At 40.3% G+C, this 15,791-nt stretch overlaps 1 protein-coding gene across 3 annotated transcripts in view; it reads right to left on the reverse strand.

Moving 5' to 3' along the window:
* The window catches only part of fig4a (FIG4 phosphoinositide 5-phosphatase a), a 48,997-nt gene that overhangs the window by 5,914 nt on the left and 27,292 nt on the right, over window positions 1-15,791 (reverse strand). For all 3 annotated transcript variants that reach the window (XM_037085544.1, XM_037085547.1, XM_037085546.1), the window contains 7 exons: window positions 12,568-12,706; window positions 11,529-11,587; window positions 11,006-11,153; window positions 10,662-10,745; window positions 7,437-7,635; window positions 2,158-2,246; window positions 618-692 (listed from right to left, as the gene is read on the reverse strand). In XM_037085544.1, the coding sequence (XP_036941439.1) occupies window positions 618-692; window positions 2,158-2,246; window positions 7,437-7,635; window positions 10,662-10,745; window positions 11,006-11,153; window positions 11,529-11,587; window positions 12,568-12,706 (793 nt within the window). The remainder of the gene's footprint in view (window positions 1-617; window positions 693-2,157; window positions 2,247-7,436; window positions 7,636-10,661; window positions 10,746-11,005; window positions 11,154-11,528; window positions 11,588-12,567; window positions 12,707-15,791) is intronic.

The raw sequence follows: 15,791 nt of genomic DNA on the forward strand, positions 1-15,791 counted from the left end.
GTCCTCTCTCTATTTTTCTGCTCTGTACACATATCCATATCCATATCTTTTTATGTTCCATCCTGCTATGATGCACATACTTATACCTCACAGTCCGCCTGACTGCCTGGATGTATTTTTGGAATGAAAGAATAACAACTCTTTCTGTTTCCTCTTGTGCCTCTCCTTCGAACACCTTTGTTTAAGCCTCTCTCAACTTGAGTCGAGTTTACGGGATTATTTTTCTTGACCACTGCACTGAGTGACATAGGAGTGGTATTGACGCCCTAGTCTAATCCTCGACAAGCAAACAAAGAGGCCACATTTACTGTCTGACAATGGATTTGCAACTTTTTACTTTGATGCCATAAATCTGTAACGCCTGCTGCAGGTGTGCCAACGGTATACGCATATTCATGTAAGCACTTGATAAAGAAGAGGCAGGAAGCCTGAGAAGAATTAAAAGATGTTAATATAAAACAAACACGGGCTGCCATCGCATCTTGCCATCTATTCTCCCTGATGTGATTAAATAAAAGACACGGCAGCCTGTTTTGATCTGAGTCCCGGTGGTGTGGCAATATTAGCAGAGCGGACGTGTGCGATACATCTGATGGTGTCACGCGGTTTTTACTCACAAGCAGATGATGTTCGCCAGGTTTATGCATTCGGTTCTTTCCACCCTGTGCTGGCTCTCGCCCAGATGTGCAAACCTGCAGCAAAAGACAAAAAAAAAAACAAAAAACAAAACACACACAATGAAAAACAACCACAACAAATGTGAAAATAAACACATATCTGTCTCTACTTTGCGCTCCTGATTAACAAGAGGTTACCGTGTGTGTCATCTCTACAGGATTCTTAAAATGTTACGTGCATCGTGTCAGTTTTTCAATCCAAATACTCAGAGACGAGCTTAACATGCCTGTTGAGATCTCCAATGCTCAGAGCACATCACCGTCGAATCGCAAATTTCCCCCCGCAGGTTATTTTTTTCTCTTGCAAACACACAATAACATGCAATAGTTGAGAGTTCCCCTCTGGCTCTCGCTTATGATTTTTAATATTAATGCACTGATTAGTGGAGCTCTGGCAGCATCTACCATCTCTGGAGCCATTCGACTTCCAGCCTCAATAATGAATGCAGTTTCACTCTCATTATGTGGTACCACAGTCAGAGGATATGAACAACATTCTTAACCACAATTAGGTCTTTTTTTTTTTTTAAACATTGATTACCTTGCTTCAATCAGGGCCTTAAAACTGTACATGCCATGGAAATCAGCGTTACAAATCTGAGAAGAACTTTTTCATTACAGTCAGTGTCAAGTATTTCAGTGCTGGGAAGATGGCCCTGACATATAATATGATTTAGAATTGGTGCTACTTGACCAGAAAAAAAACGAGATGAAGGGCTGTGGTTACTTCCATTTGCTTGCAAGCTATATAGCTGATTTATTCTCACATTTTGGTTGAGGAATTAACAATAAACATCACTGTGGTTCATCATTATTTTGTTAATGCAGTTGTAATTTCACATGAATGGTGAAAGTTGAATGAAAAATTCATCACATTTGTGCCATCTTTGAAATGAATGAACTCATATATGTATTTGCTAAAAAATAAAGTGTACTTGCTAATCCACAAACTGTTGCTTCAAAGACATGTGCATACACTGGCGACTCAAATAATACACTGGAACATTTATCCTCAGGGGGTTCAGAACAGCAGAGAAAAAAAAAAGAAAAAAAAAAGCTATTGAAGCTCCATCAAAAGCATCACACTGGCTGAAACGTACAGTTCACATTCAAAGAACAGACATTTGTGTTCGGTTTTCAGAGCTATTCACCGGAGCTCAGAACAATGTTCAGGAGCAAACAGGGAGAACTGACAGAGTGAAATAAAAGGAAAAGACACAAAACGAAACTCGAGGGTGAGGGAAGGGAGAGGTGGACAAAGAGCAGTGAGGTCAGAAGTGTGATGCGCACAGCAGGGCAGAATGGCCGATGTCCCTTTTTTGCAAAATGACCCATACCACCCTGAGGCGGCTGCTGACACTGAGCTGGGTGCATTGTCCAGAACAATAAAAAGACTTTGAACAGGACCGGCGAGGGAGGCAGGGGCCAAAACGTGTTATACGGTTATATCACGTGTGTGTGACAGCCTTGGGTACATCACCTTTCGTAAATGAGCAGGTCGTCCTCGGATGGAAACTCGGCCAGATTGAGTCCGTATGGCTCCTTAACCAACTGCTGTTGGTGGATCTCCTAGGAGGTAAGAAGAGAAAAAGGGCATGGTGCTACATGAGGCATGTGACTGTGACAGGAAGAAAAAAACAAAACAAAAACATTTTAACACCAGGACTTCAAAATGATTGCCGAGATAAAAGAAAAAGGGATGGAAGGTTAAGCTGCTTTGCAAACAGCCAGCTCCCTCCAGACAGAGAAGCTGCAACTCAAAATATTAATATCAAACAGACAAGGTCATCTGGTTCAGCTGCATCACCACAACTGATTCCTTAATTAGGATGGCCAGAGGAGTGTAATCTAAGCAACTATGAAATGTAATTTGATTTTTGGTGTCTGATGAGGTGGTTTCATGTTCAGGGACAGTGCCCTCCTGGGGTTCTCTTGCACACAGTGTCCAAAGTTTGTAGGGGCATAATAATCAAACTTAACAAGAGATCGTCAGTTTAAAAAGGTCAGACCAGTTCAAGCTGTCCCCAGCAGGCTTAATATAAAAAGACCATGAAACGCAACTTTTTCCTGTCGCTTGTAAAATAAAGCATCGGTCAAAAATGAAATAAATGGCAGCAAAAACAAGTTGGAGGAGAAGGAATTTACAACCATGGGCCACTGATTCAGAGGGTATGCTCTCGTAGGAACAACAAGTGAAAAGAAAACAAATTATTGCACAATATATGAAACAATTATCTAATAAGATTAATGTGGCTTAATAACCTAAAAATATAACAGAATTAAACAGAACAATCATTACTCAACGTTACAGCGAGATAAAGGAGAAACTATCACCAAGGTTATTTCCTCATTAGGACAGTCTCTGATTTATGTTTATGTTTTTTCAGTTTCTTAGCAATTAAGCCACATTAAGCCAAATTCATAAAGCTCCATACATGACAAAATAGCAGTTCTATTTTTAATAAAGGTTTGCCAAGACGATCACCAAGTCAGCAACGATGTTAATTACTCCTGGCAGCTAATAAGCCTTCCGATTAAGCCAAGCCTGATGATCGAATAACAGAGACACAACTCACTAGTCAGTGGCAAATTACTTCCCGGTTAGATAACACGGCGAGCCTGCAGTCGACACGTGCACACCAAAACCCGATGAGTGAAAGAACGTGTGAAAACGTTGCCAGGTCTGATTGATCTCTGCGTTCACACGCTGCAGATGAGGGTGGGAATTTTCATGTAAACAACATGAATCCACTAGCCTTGTGTCATGGTGCAATGCTGCGGGGAGGGTGTTAAAATTGTGGTCGTAAGTGTTCACTTGGCAGACATCGGACCATTTCTCAACAGACAGTGAGCATGACCTGAAAATCTGAAAACACATACACACTGATGGAAAATTTACAAAAGACCGATCTTCTATGGATTATGTCACTCTAAAAAAAAAATGTAATGCAGATACACGCCGCCAAAATGTTTTTGAAAAACCATTCACATATCAAAAAAAAAAAAAGTGTCTTAACAAGGATGGTGATACTATCTATGGTGATTTAAAAGTCACATGACATCATCATATTATTACATGATACCACATTCATCATCAAAAAGGTCACGATGGTTATAAAACAGCCAGGCTACTAGAAGACACTGGGTTTGCTGTCTGAAGTAAACTTTAACAAAGGAAATCATATCATAACTAACTTAACAAATTATTGTTACTGCTGATATACTGGAATACATATATGAGATGTACTACTTTTGACTGTCACAGTTTTTCTAAAGTGATATGCGAACGACGATTCTATTACTAGTTATCATCTCAAAATGTAGCTGATGCACATCACAAGCATCAGCTAGCGAACAGCCCAGACATCCTCAGTATTCCTCATGCAAGCTTTGCGCAAAGTTAGAAACCAGTAATGTTCCCATCAGTTGTTGAGGGAACACTTACAATGACACTCTGTAATTGTATTAACAGTTCACTTTGTCCAGGACATATGTGGAAAGGTACCAAAAAGGTTTGATGAAGATGTTTTGATTGAGAACCCGCTGCAAACAGCTCAGACCTGTAGACCCTAACGAGTATTTCAATTAAGATTGAACTAAGGAGACACTTTAACTCTCCAAAAACTCATCATAAAAATTATTTCTAGAACAAATTATGAATCTTTCTATAAATCTACTGAGGGAAACTCATTATGTAACCAGGAGTGGCCGCGAAGCAGTCGACGTTGGATTGCCCTCATCGACCGTTTTCTGACAACGCAGCAATATTCTAAACGCAACGCATTAAATTTTCACTGTATTTGTATTGATCCGAGCTGCAGGGAGGGGAGAACGGATGAGGGTGTTGCAGGACCGTGTCCAACAAACAGCAGCTGTGAACACACACACACACACACACACACACACACACACACACACACACACACACAAACACACACAGGCATTACAGATACAATCACAAAGATACACAGAGCCTCGCACAAACACAGCTCCTGCAGCATACATATTCATACGGTGTGTACCATACCTGCTTACAACACACACCCACACGCAAGGCGGATCTATCCATGTTCATGTGGGCACACGTACACCCATATTGGGGGGAATATGAAATGAGCATGTGTAATTACATGGCAAACGCCATAATGATCTGATGTTTAAATATTTCAACAGTTTTGTGTTGCGCTGGCGCCCTGGCAATCCATTCTCAGGGACAGGCTCGGAGGCAGCGACACGAGACGCATGAGAGAGAGAGAGTGTGCTCTCGACACGTGAGTGAGCTGTCCAGCCCGAAATATTCATGACCAGCTCATTGCTCAAGGCCCCGCGAAGACAGAGAAAACATACGGAAAAATACATCATAAATCAGCGGGGGATAGAGACGGATGGAGAAGGAGGGAAACCTCCGCCTCCAACTTTGTGGATCAGAAACAGTCCTACTGGAATTTCTCCTGTAGAGATTCTGCGCTCAGCAGAATCATTTGATGCAGACAAAACAATGGTAAAGACAGTTTTGCAGCGTATCCAGTCTATGTATGTGGTGACTGGCAGCTGACACCAACCACATATTGGCTGATACAACATGCAGCAGTGCACAAAGAAAGGAATGGAGAAAAAGAGGCCGTTTAAACCTGCACTTGTGTGATTTGTAACTACTTAATAATAAGTAAATAAATAATATACTGCATATATTGTATTCATATTTTCTACAAACTTAGGTTTTTCTTTTTCTTTTTTTTTTCTCAGTTAAAGGTCCAGTGTGAAGGTTAAAGTGGCATCAGGTGATAAGGCTGCAGATTGTAACCAACTGAACACCCCTCGTCTCGAAGTAGAGCTAGTGTTTTCATTTTGACCATTCTGGGCTCTTGCAGAAACATGGCACTGCAACACGGCGGACTTCGGAGATGAGGACCGGCTCCTCTTTACATGGAAAAGGCAACTAAAACACAACAATTCAAAGTTCCATGTGATTATGCATTAATGAAAACATAATATTCACACATGAATATAATTTTCCCATTGAACCCATAGATCCACTAAATCCTATGCACTTGTCCTGTAGAGAAGTAATTGAAATTTTTGGAGATATGCTTATTCGCTTTCTCTACTCTCATATATGTCTGTTACATATAAAACTGTAGCTAGGGCGACGGTTAACTTAGCATAGCATAAAGACAGGAAGCAGAAGAGAACATCCTGGCATCCTGTCCCTATGAGAAATAGTACCAGCACATAATACCCTCTAAAACACAACTGTAGTATTTCTGTTTTTGTGCACATTAAACAAATCAGAAATAAAGTGTTCAACAACCCCTCCAATAATTGCTGAGACATTGCACTGAAAACCACGTGTCAACTTCATGGTGGAACTAAGTAACAACTGAGGAGGAAATACAACTCTTTTCACATGGCTACGTGGCTTTTATAATGCCTGTAACCATAGTAATATTATTAATCAACTATTTTGTGCATCCTCAGGGACTCCTTGGCGTCCGTAAATCCGCCTCGTAAACTGAGAAATTAAGAAGGACGCCGTTTTCCTGGTGCCTTTGACTCATCTTGTTGACACACTGACCCACTACCAGCCTGGATTAATGTGCTCTTCATACATGCCTTTGTATAGAATCTGGGTCAATGGGGGGAATGTGCAAACAGTCCACCTGGGGTGTGAAACAGATACCCAGACATTAACTCAGCTTTCCACTTACGTCTGAAGTCATTCCTTTGAGGACAACAATGTAAACATCTTGTCCTTAATGTCTCTGTAAGGAAACTTCCACACAGAGTTTAAAAGGCTGCCAACTCCTCTCTAGCTACTTAGAACTGAAGAGGCCTCTTGGATGAGAGGTGAAATGACTTACAATTACTGTGACCTGGATGACCGAAAATCTTCATCAACTGGTAATAAACACTGATATTGTCGAAGCAGACTCAGACCACATTAACCTTTGCAAACTACTAAGAGGAGATTACATGAGACCTTAAACCTGAAGACAAGACACCTGTCGGTGACCACGTATCACCCGACTGCCTAAAAGCAGACGAAATCCCAATGCACACGTCCTAGATACACTCCTTTATTATACCTGGGCCTTAGAGGAGGAAGCCAAAGAAGAACAGGATCGCTGTGCTACATTTCCCATGAAAGCAACACAAAGAGTAATATTTCTAGCAAATCCAATCAAAATCCTGGTCATGTTGGACACAATAATGACTGTACTGCAAAAGGAAGCTGCAGTAAGAGAGGCTGGCCATACCAAGAATGTTTCCCGTACGGATGACAGTAGAAAGACTGAAGTGAAATTGGTGCTTCATGGCCAGAGAAAATGGGTAGAAAAAAGGGTGAGTAACTTGCTATATACTCCTCGGTCTGACGCAAATAGATTACAGAACTAATTTCTTCTGGAGTTCTCCAGGGAGGTGGAGAAGAAAATACAATCAGGATGACATATTCAAATTGCAATGGAGAATGCTTTTGAGGCACAATCGGGTGGCATCACCACATCTTGAACTGCGTTGACATTTCCCTGAGCCCCGGTGGTGAGATTACACATCCTTGACTCATTAGAGCATCTCATCTGATAGACTGCTTTATTTCCTCTAGTCATGTAAAAATAGATTGTTCTGTTTGTTTTTTGTGCTTCAATCTCCCCTTGAAGTGTTTCTCATTGCATATATCTTATGTTTGCAGCTTCAAAGTCTTCAAACATGTCAATCTTTCTCCAGACATTTGTCAGTAGATTCTTTCTGTTTTCATACCTCCCCCGTGCGATTGCTCTCCCCAGACTCTGTCAGCAGTTTGATCGGCGTAGAGCGTTGGGAAACGGAGCCTTCGTCGTCCCGGTCCTCCTCCGAGTCGTCCTCTGACGTGCTGCTGATGGCTTCCTCACTTGGCGGAGGAGGCGCGCTGGCTGCCGTCTTCCTCTGGAGCAGTGTCTCCTCCTTACTGCTCTTGTTACTGCCACAAACATCCACAAAAATTTGCATGTGCACAAACAGAACAATGCACAATGACATCTAAGCTGGCAAACTATTCGCTGTAAGTTTTAAGAATATCTGGATCTCTGTGTTACTGACCTCAGATCATTTAAAAGAGTGAAGCAGCTGGTGAGTATTTCAAGAAATTAACTGGCAAGCAAACACATAATATACTTCCACAGCTCCTCCTTAAACAAATATCTGAAACAAACTTTCTTTTCTGCATATATAAGAAAGAGCTCAGACCTGTCATCCTTCTACAGAAGATGCCCAAAGTCCCTTTACACTTCATTTTGCAACTATAATACTCTAAACTCCTGCCATCAGAAAGCCTGGGTGAGTCATGAATGTTGTCATTGTCATCATTCAGAATTATTCATTAACAGTCCAAACTCCTTCCTCTCCCACATGTTCAATTCTGCAAGAACAAAAGTTGTTGCAAAAGTGGGACGCTGTCTCACGTTTGGTCCAATGGTGATAAAATCACTAAATCAGTATAGTTGCGGTTTAGTCTAGTGTTTTAAGGGCTACTTAAAAAGCTTAGTTTTGCAAGCTATTCATTTCTTTACACTGGAAGATGTTGAAATACAAGAAAATACCAGAGGGAGAAATCTAATTTGGTTCACTAAAGCTTCTTAGAAATAGTTGTTAGAACTACTTTGTTTAAAAATAATAATAATAATCAAATTGACAACAAAATTAATTCAATTCAATAACTGCAAAAATGCAAAAAATTAAGTCATAGGAAAGTTCAAGGAAGTTATCAAGGAAGTCAAGGAAGTTATTACATGCGATTTTAAAAGTTAAATAGCATGTAATAACTTCTCTGTTCCTCAGTAGCAATAACAAATACTTTTGAGTAATTCACATCAAATATATAAGATTTTTCCTGTACTCCAATGGTCCAAAATTGTTTGTTGTTGTTTGTCTCCAGAAAAGTTGTATAACTACTTCACAATTTCACTGAATCACTGTGCAACTATGAATTTAGTTGAACTACCAGCGGGCTACAAAAATATAGTTAAACTTTGAAGCAACACTACATAGTATTTTCTGTTTTGAATGCAACCACTGTCGTAAATGCAAATCCCAAGTGTGTAACAATTTGTCGGACGTAATGCAGGTGCTCACTTCAAACAAAACTCACTGCATCATAACAATATTATGTGTTGGAAAAATGTGTTTTGTTTTTTTCTGAAAGGCCTTCAATTTTCTAAAGGCCAGGGAGAGCCTCTTGATACCACAAAGCGGAGGACAAGGACCTTTGGATTTCTCTGCTCACCATTGCCATCTGACCAAGGCACGTGTCCAAGAAGATGAATGAATAGATGTACGGAATGAAAGTGGTGATCTTGTGTGCGCTTGCATGCGTGCACATGTGATGTGTTGATGTTCAGAGCCAGTAAGTCAGATCACATAGAACAGACTAGACTGGCAAACATAAATAAAAATGAAAAAAAAAAAAAAACCTCCAATGGAACTCAAATTACACTTCTGACAAATAGATGCTAAAGTTATAGTTACATGTTTTTTCAATGTATTTTATAAAAACCTTTTTTGTTTCACTTTTTATGGGTGTTTTTTTTTCGTTTGTTTGTTTGTTTATACGTGTCATTAAGATATTATACATTTTTGTGTTTTATTTTGCCAAGCAAGCATTTGCAGCCTCAGGAACAAGGCATGGTTAGTGAGATAACCATGAGATACTATGAGAAATAATAATGTTACATTTTATGACCAAGAACAGATTTCATTTGTGATTCAGGGAGATATTAGTGGAAATTACATGAAACTAAAATGGTAGAATGGTCTACTTCAGCTCTTGCTTGAAATAAGGAAAGCAAAATAAGTATCTGAAAACAGTATTTTTTTTCTGTAAAAATACCTATCGTGTGGTGTTCCACAGGGAGGATACTCAGGCCAACTTTTTTGTGTTTGCAAATGCCAATGTTATATATGCAGAACGTTGTTTTAGGCTTCATAAACAATAGTGGAGCTCAGAGAGAAACTACCTGTTGAGTTGCACTGTAACTTAATTGGTGAGAAAGAACAAATTAGAACCAAACTTCGTTTAAATTAAATGCATTGTTTTGGGTAGATTGATCGTTCCTCCTAAAGCCACTGTGTGTAATACAGTGCTTGTCCGGGCACACTTGGAGTACTGCTCAGTTGCTTTTAAGGACTGCTGAGATGCATTAAAACACACACACACGCACGCACACGCACACACACACACACACACACACACACACACACACACACACGAGGAGCTTCTTGTTCTTCTCTGTTCTGTTAGGTGTCATTCAGAACAACACACCACAATTACATACAGTTCTTTTTGTCATCGGTACAATACACATCAAGTGAAAACTGGTCATCTGGTGGTGCTGAAACAAACTGTAGCAACTTTATCTCTTCTGATTAATTTTTTTCATTTATGCATGTCTCATGAGCGTCATTCCACTTAACTCACAATCTTTATATTTGGTTTTATTTTTCAGTGTTTCTTAATAGATACTATATAATTCCAAATCATCTGTTTTTATTAATGTTTCTGTGTGGAGGAGGACTGGTGACCACTTTGTAAAAGCTAATGCAGATCCACATAAATGATAAAGGAAAAGCATTAAAGGAAAACACTGAAGCAGTACAGCACATTAGTCTGAAGAAGTGGTCATGCTGTGCTGGGTTCATGTGGAGTCAATTATGAGCCACTGGCACATGAGGCTTCTAATCTCATGTGGGCTTCCAGTATGTGAGTGCAGGGGTAATAAATCTAAAAAAATAAATGCATCCATGTGCACACACTGACAGTTGTGTGCTGAATGAAGACAGAACAAAGGGACAGAGCCTTGTTTTTGGTTACCTGAGAACACAGTGTCAGATGGAGCTGTGTTCACGAGGGCACGGTGACATGGGGTTTATTACATACAAAATAACCAAAAACAAAACAAAAAAATCATCAACCAAAACATCACAGATGATCAAAGCTTAAAATGCACTCACGCTAACACTGATTTTCCAGTTTCCTCTGGCTTGCGAACTGTGAACGGGCTTGGATCCACTCCGACTGTCTTGGGCATAAATTCCCTTCATGAACACAAATCAGAATGAATCCCATTAGCTGGCAGCCCACAGCACCATCACAATAATTGCTAATGAGTATTTAGCACATTATCTCACATCATAATTTCTCATCAACAAAATCTTCGACAACTTGGCAATGTCAACAAACATTTCATGCATGTTTAAGCAGTAACAATAACATGTGCCTGCACGGTCCAATTTAGTAAGCTTTTGTGTAAAGGTTCTTGTATGTATATTAAATGTTTGAATGAATGTGTATTCACCTTGCAGAGTTGGTCATGGCAATGCAGAATGTGTCATCAAAGGAGGTAATTTCATACGGTTTGAAGAATTCTGTGTAGATGTCAATACTCTCATCGAAGCGGTTCACTCTCTTCACTTTGACCTTCTTCATGGTTTCTTCACAGGGAACTGCATCCACACAGGGGCGCACAAAATGAAGCCACAAGCACACAGAGTGAAAAAAAACAAGACATTAACTGCTGGGAAGTAGCAGGGTCTAGTTACTAACTACTAAATAAGTGACCTAATATTAAATTCTTGCATAGACTTGTGTACTCGCTGATACACATTTAAGCATTTTAGGAATTACTGGAAGCATTTCCAACATGGGTATTGGTACTGGAACAACAGACAGGCTAAGAAAGTTGAAAAGCATTCACAGATGAACAAACTGTTGGTTTGTGTTTTTCATGGGATTTAAAATATAGATCAAAGCCTTCATCTGTAGCAAACGCTTATGGATATGGCAGATGTTATCACAGATATTGTATTTTGAGGACATACCTTCATCATAGGCAACAGGAAGGTAGGACAAGATTCCGTCTGACCACCACAGAGTGTAGCTGGAGACAGACAAGATACATAAATCTGTTAAAATCTTCCAGAGAGCTTTTCAAAGCCTGATGTGTTTTCTGCACTCTGCACCGTCCCTCCTGGGACTCATCATAACCTAGATATGAAAATTAACTTAGCCAGACCACCTACTGTACAACTCCTGAATACACCTGAGCCTTTTATTTAATATGACCAATCTGAGTGAATGCACTTATTATGTTTTAGTGTGTGATGTGCTACTTAGGTGTGTTTGAGAGCAAAAGCGCAATGTGGGGGCTGCAAAATTGAATTCAATTCCAGCCTTTCTAATCTCTTGGAATAATGGCTGACCTACCTTGGCCCATTGTTGCTGACATAAACTTGTGGCATGTAGCAGATAAGTGTGTCTACTTTTATGTAAGACTGAAGACAATGTAGAGCAAACAACTAGTAATGTCCCACACGAATACATGAAGGTAACAAGGACAGAACTGCTGCAGATCAGAACTTACAATGAAATACACAATTCAGTGCATGAATCAAGAGTAGTGACTCAAACATGAATCAAACATTTTGGACAGAAAACAGCTACAGAAACAGACTTAAAACATAGATACTGAATGACATACATGTATAACACAAACATGCTGTTTATTAGCACCACAGATGAAAACTGTTTTTACAACAGATACATAAATATGACTATGGGTAAAAACATTTATAATCTGATTGTAGGACAGACCTGAGAGCTCTCTCCTCTCACCTGTAGGACTATTAATGCATATAGATTGATTTGGTGTAAGTTTTTGAGTTTTGGAGACAAGAGACATTGGCCTCAGAAATGTCTGGTTGAGAGAGAGGGGGAATGACATGCAGCAAAGGGCCCCAGTCCGGGACTCGAACCGGGGGCAAAGCATCTGTACATGGGACACCTGCTCGACCCCCTGAGCTAAACGGTGCCCCACCAATAATTTTTTTGCGTTAAGTGAACATAATGTGTGTACTTTACCTGCGTCTGTCTTGGAGGAGGGCCATGGTGTTTCTCTGATGCAGGTAGAAGTCGGTGGGCAGCTCCCACAGGTGCGGCTTGGACTCTGATGGCTGGTAGACTTGGAGAAACAGGTTTATGGCATCCTGTCTGTCAGCATCTGCAGAAGCAAGATGGACACAGTAATTATCGTTGATAATTGATAATTATTGGCATCAACAATAATTCCACCTGGAATTGCTACAACACATGCCACATTCACCTACTCTAATGACTGACATGCAGGGTGCTGACTTGCTTATTAAGAGCTGTACAACACTCATTAAGCAAACCGACAATATTTTCATGCCATTTACACATCCACTCACAAACCCATGAAACAGCTACAGGGAGCAATCTGTGGATAAGTATCTTGCCAAAGAGCACTTCTACATGCAGCCAGAGTCGAGGATCAAACCTCTCCTGAGCCACAGACGCTCAAAGGGCTCAGGCAATATTTTTCTGTCTTCAGTAACCAAATGTTTTTTCAGCTACAGGTTTATCAGCCAGCACATGTGCCACTGATGTCAAATGTACCTAATTTCCTGTCCAACCACACTTCTTCATCATATGAACTCAAAAGTTTAGTGTCCTTCAAGACACACTTCACGAGCCAGCCGTTTTAATAAGAAAAAAGCTGCAAAAGCGCCAATTAATTATTAATAGGTTACCATGTGTCCTCTTCACATGGACAGGAAACTGGCTAATAAAAGCCCTCTGTACCACCACACCATAAAATTGGCTGGGGAGCGAGTTCAGATAATCTCTGTGTTGTGTGCTCAGCATGTAGCACGTGTTTTGCATGTTGCCATTTAATCCATCCCCCGACTGTGAAGCCCCGTGCATGCTGCTCCAATATCCACGCAAGATAATTAGTAACTAAATTAGCTAGGTAATTTTCAGAGCGACATTCATTCAATAGATCATGAGATAAGAGTTATGGACGAGCTGTGAACATTATATGCACGTGCAACAGTAGTAATTAACAAAACGCCCTGTCTCATGGGATGTACTACTGTGTGACTGAAATGCAGACAGTAAAAATCTGTCAACAGGTCTGTTCGTCTTAAGCGGACTTCCCTCCCTTTCAGTGGTCTCATGATAAACAAACAAGAAAGAGTGCAAAGAATATGGCAGTGTGTGTCTAACACACTTGTGAGCCAGAGAGAAGGTGGTGCATGTGGTCTCTGAAAAGCTCATAGATATGATTGATTAGCAGGACAAACAAGCAAGCAAAAAAAAAAAATTCTCTGATTTACTGTTTCGTTCATGCCAAAGGCACTCTCTCCTAAGTTGGCTTAATAACCGCTGCTCTCTCTGTCTGTCACTCCCTGTGTTGTTGTCGAGACAGGGAGGAGAGACCAACATATTGTGCATAATATACCTTTAATGTTTACTGTCTCAGGATAGCCAATGAGTGAGCTATGACTGACAGTCTTGGCCATTGAACTGCCCATACTGGGTACACGCACATGTTTGGTAATGTAATACAGTACTTTACAGAAGTGGTTTATTATTAAGTAGTGGTGGACGACAACACAAAATGTGTTTTATTCAGATCAGATACCTAGTAATACCAGGTTCTACAATCAATACCAACTGGTGCTGCTAATGAGTGAAATGCCAATGTCAGGATGTTAACATGGTCATAATGATGATGCCAAAATGCTGAGGTTTGGTGGGTAAAATGTTTATATGTTTCACCATCTCAGTTTAGTATATTAAAATGCGTGATGCCACCTGTGGTGTCATCTTAGAGCTGTGTTTTTCCTGTCGTGTCACCTCATATGTGCTGTGCCCTCTTACTGCAGCAACTCAGTGTCCATGGGCCTGTTGTGCAGAAGATGCTTCAACTCCTGCAGTTGACTCTCACGTGTCCTTAACAACTCGGTGAGGACACTCCGACATGGAGTGTAAAAGCCTGCAAACTCCCCTCCAGTTAGTTTGAACTGAAGAAGCGCGGCTGAAGTGGTGTGGATGGCTAACTATGCTAGTAAGACATCGAAAAGTTACACCAGGTTAATACTGTATCACTGTATCCTGGTAAAAGGACAGTTGACAGCAGACACCAGCTTTTTTGTGGTCTTTGCAGATTTATATTCTACTTTGTCGCCTTGCTGAGAGTTGAGTAGCAACACTAGACAGCAGTCATCTTGGTAAACAACATAAAATCATAATACCTGATAGAGGTCATGGGATTATTGAGTGTGCGGTTCAAGGAATACTGAGTGCTTGTGTGCATGATAGTTTCTGTGTGCGCACCGCATAATTTGAGCCTCTCTCACTTGACACTTTGACTTTGCAGAAGTGCAGCTCTAACACTCCTGACTTAATAATCAAAACATGGGCTTCCTTTTCATTTTATGGGTCTGCAAATGAAACCATTTGATGTGGACTAGTCACTATTGTGTAGCGAAAAAAAAAAAATACTTGTGTGCACACATGCACATTTTCATCTGTGCACCATTTCTAACTATAAACTGGGGTGACATTTATAATTATTAAATATCCAAATTGCAGGCATAACAAAGCAACTCGATTATGCACTGACTGGCAATTAAAAACTGGTTGCAAATTGGAAGAGGGAAGAAAACATCACTTTGGCTGATTCCAACATTTCTCCAGATAGCAATATCTGAGAACATGTGGCTTCAAAATATCCCTTTTCGCAGCTGTTGTCAATATGTTCGAGTGTTTCCATAAAAACAATGCGCATGTCACAAAAATGGCCTCAAACGCACTGTTTACTGGCATCCTCAGTCCTCTGGGAGCTATGCTGGATGTGACTGTGTGATCTGCTGTACACGTTACATCACACTAGATAAATACGGATAAATAGAATATCTGCACATAGTTGTACTAAAGTAGAACAGCATGATTTTATGCAGTGAATGTGGTGTTCAGGGTGTGTGTACCAATTCAAGTGATGTGCAAAAAAAGTATTTTTGATCAGAGCACAGCATGGTAGATTTATGGTAAATGGACCTACATTTCTATAGCTCACCGTTGCAGTTGTGACTTTTTCTTAGCTTTAGGGCATGCATTTACTCACTTACAAAACCAGTCAAGTCAAATCGAAATGAGGTATTAAGTTACATCAGCTCCATCGGCATGTGCTGACTGCAGTTTAGGGTCACACTACTCAGTTGTTTTCAATGTTTTCTTTAAGTTTGTTTCATTCAAGCAGATTCCATATGCTGAGAAAA

This window comes from Acanthopagrus latus, chromosome 22 (assembly GCF_904848185.1).
Source record: "Acanthopagrus latus isolate v.2019 chromosome 22, fAcaLat1.1, whole genome shotgun sequence".
Taxonomy (NCBI): Eukaryota; Metazoa; Chordata; class Actinopteri; order Spariformes; family Sparidae; genus Acanthopagrus; species Acanthopagrus latus.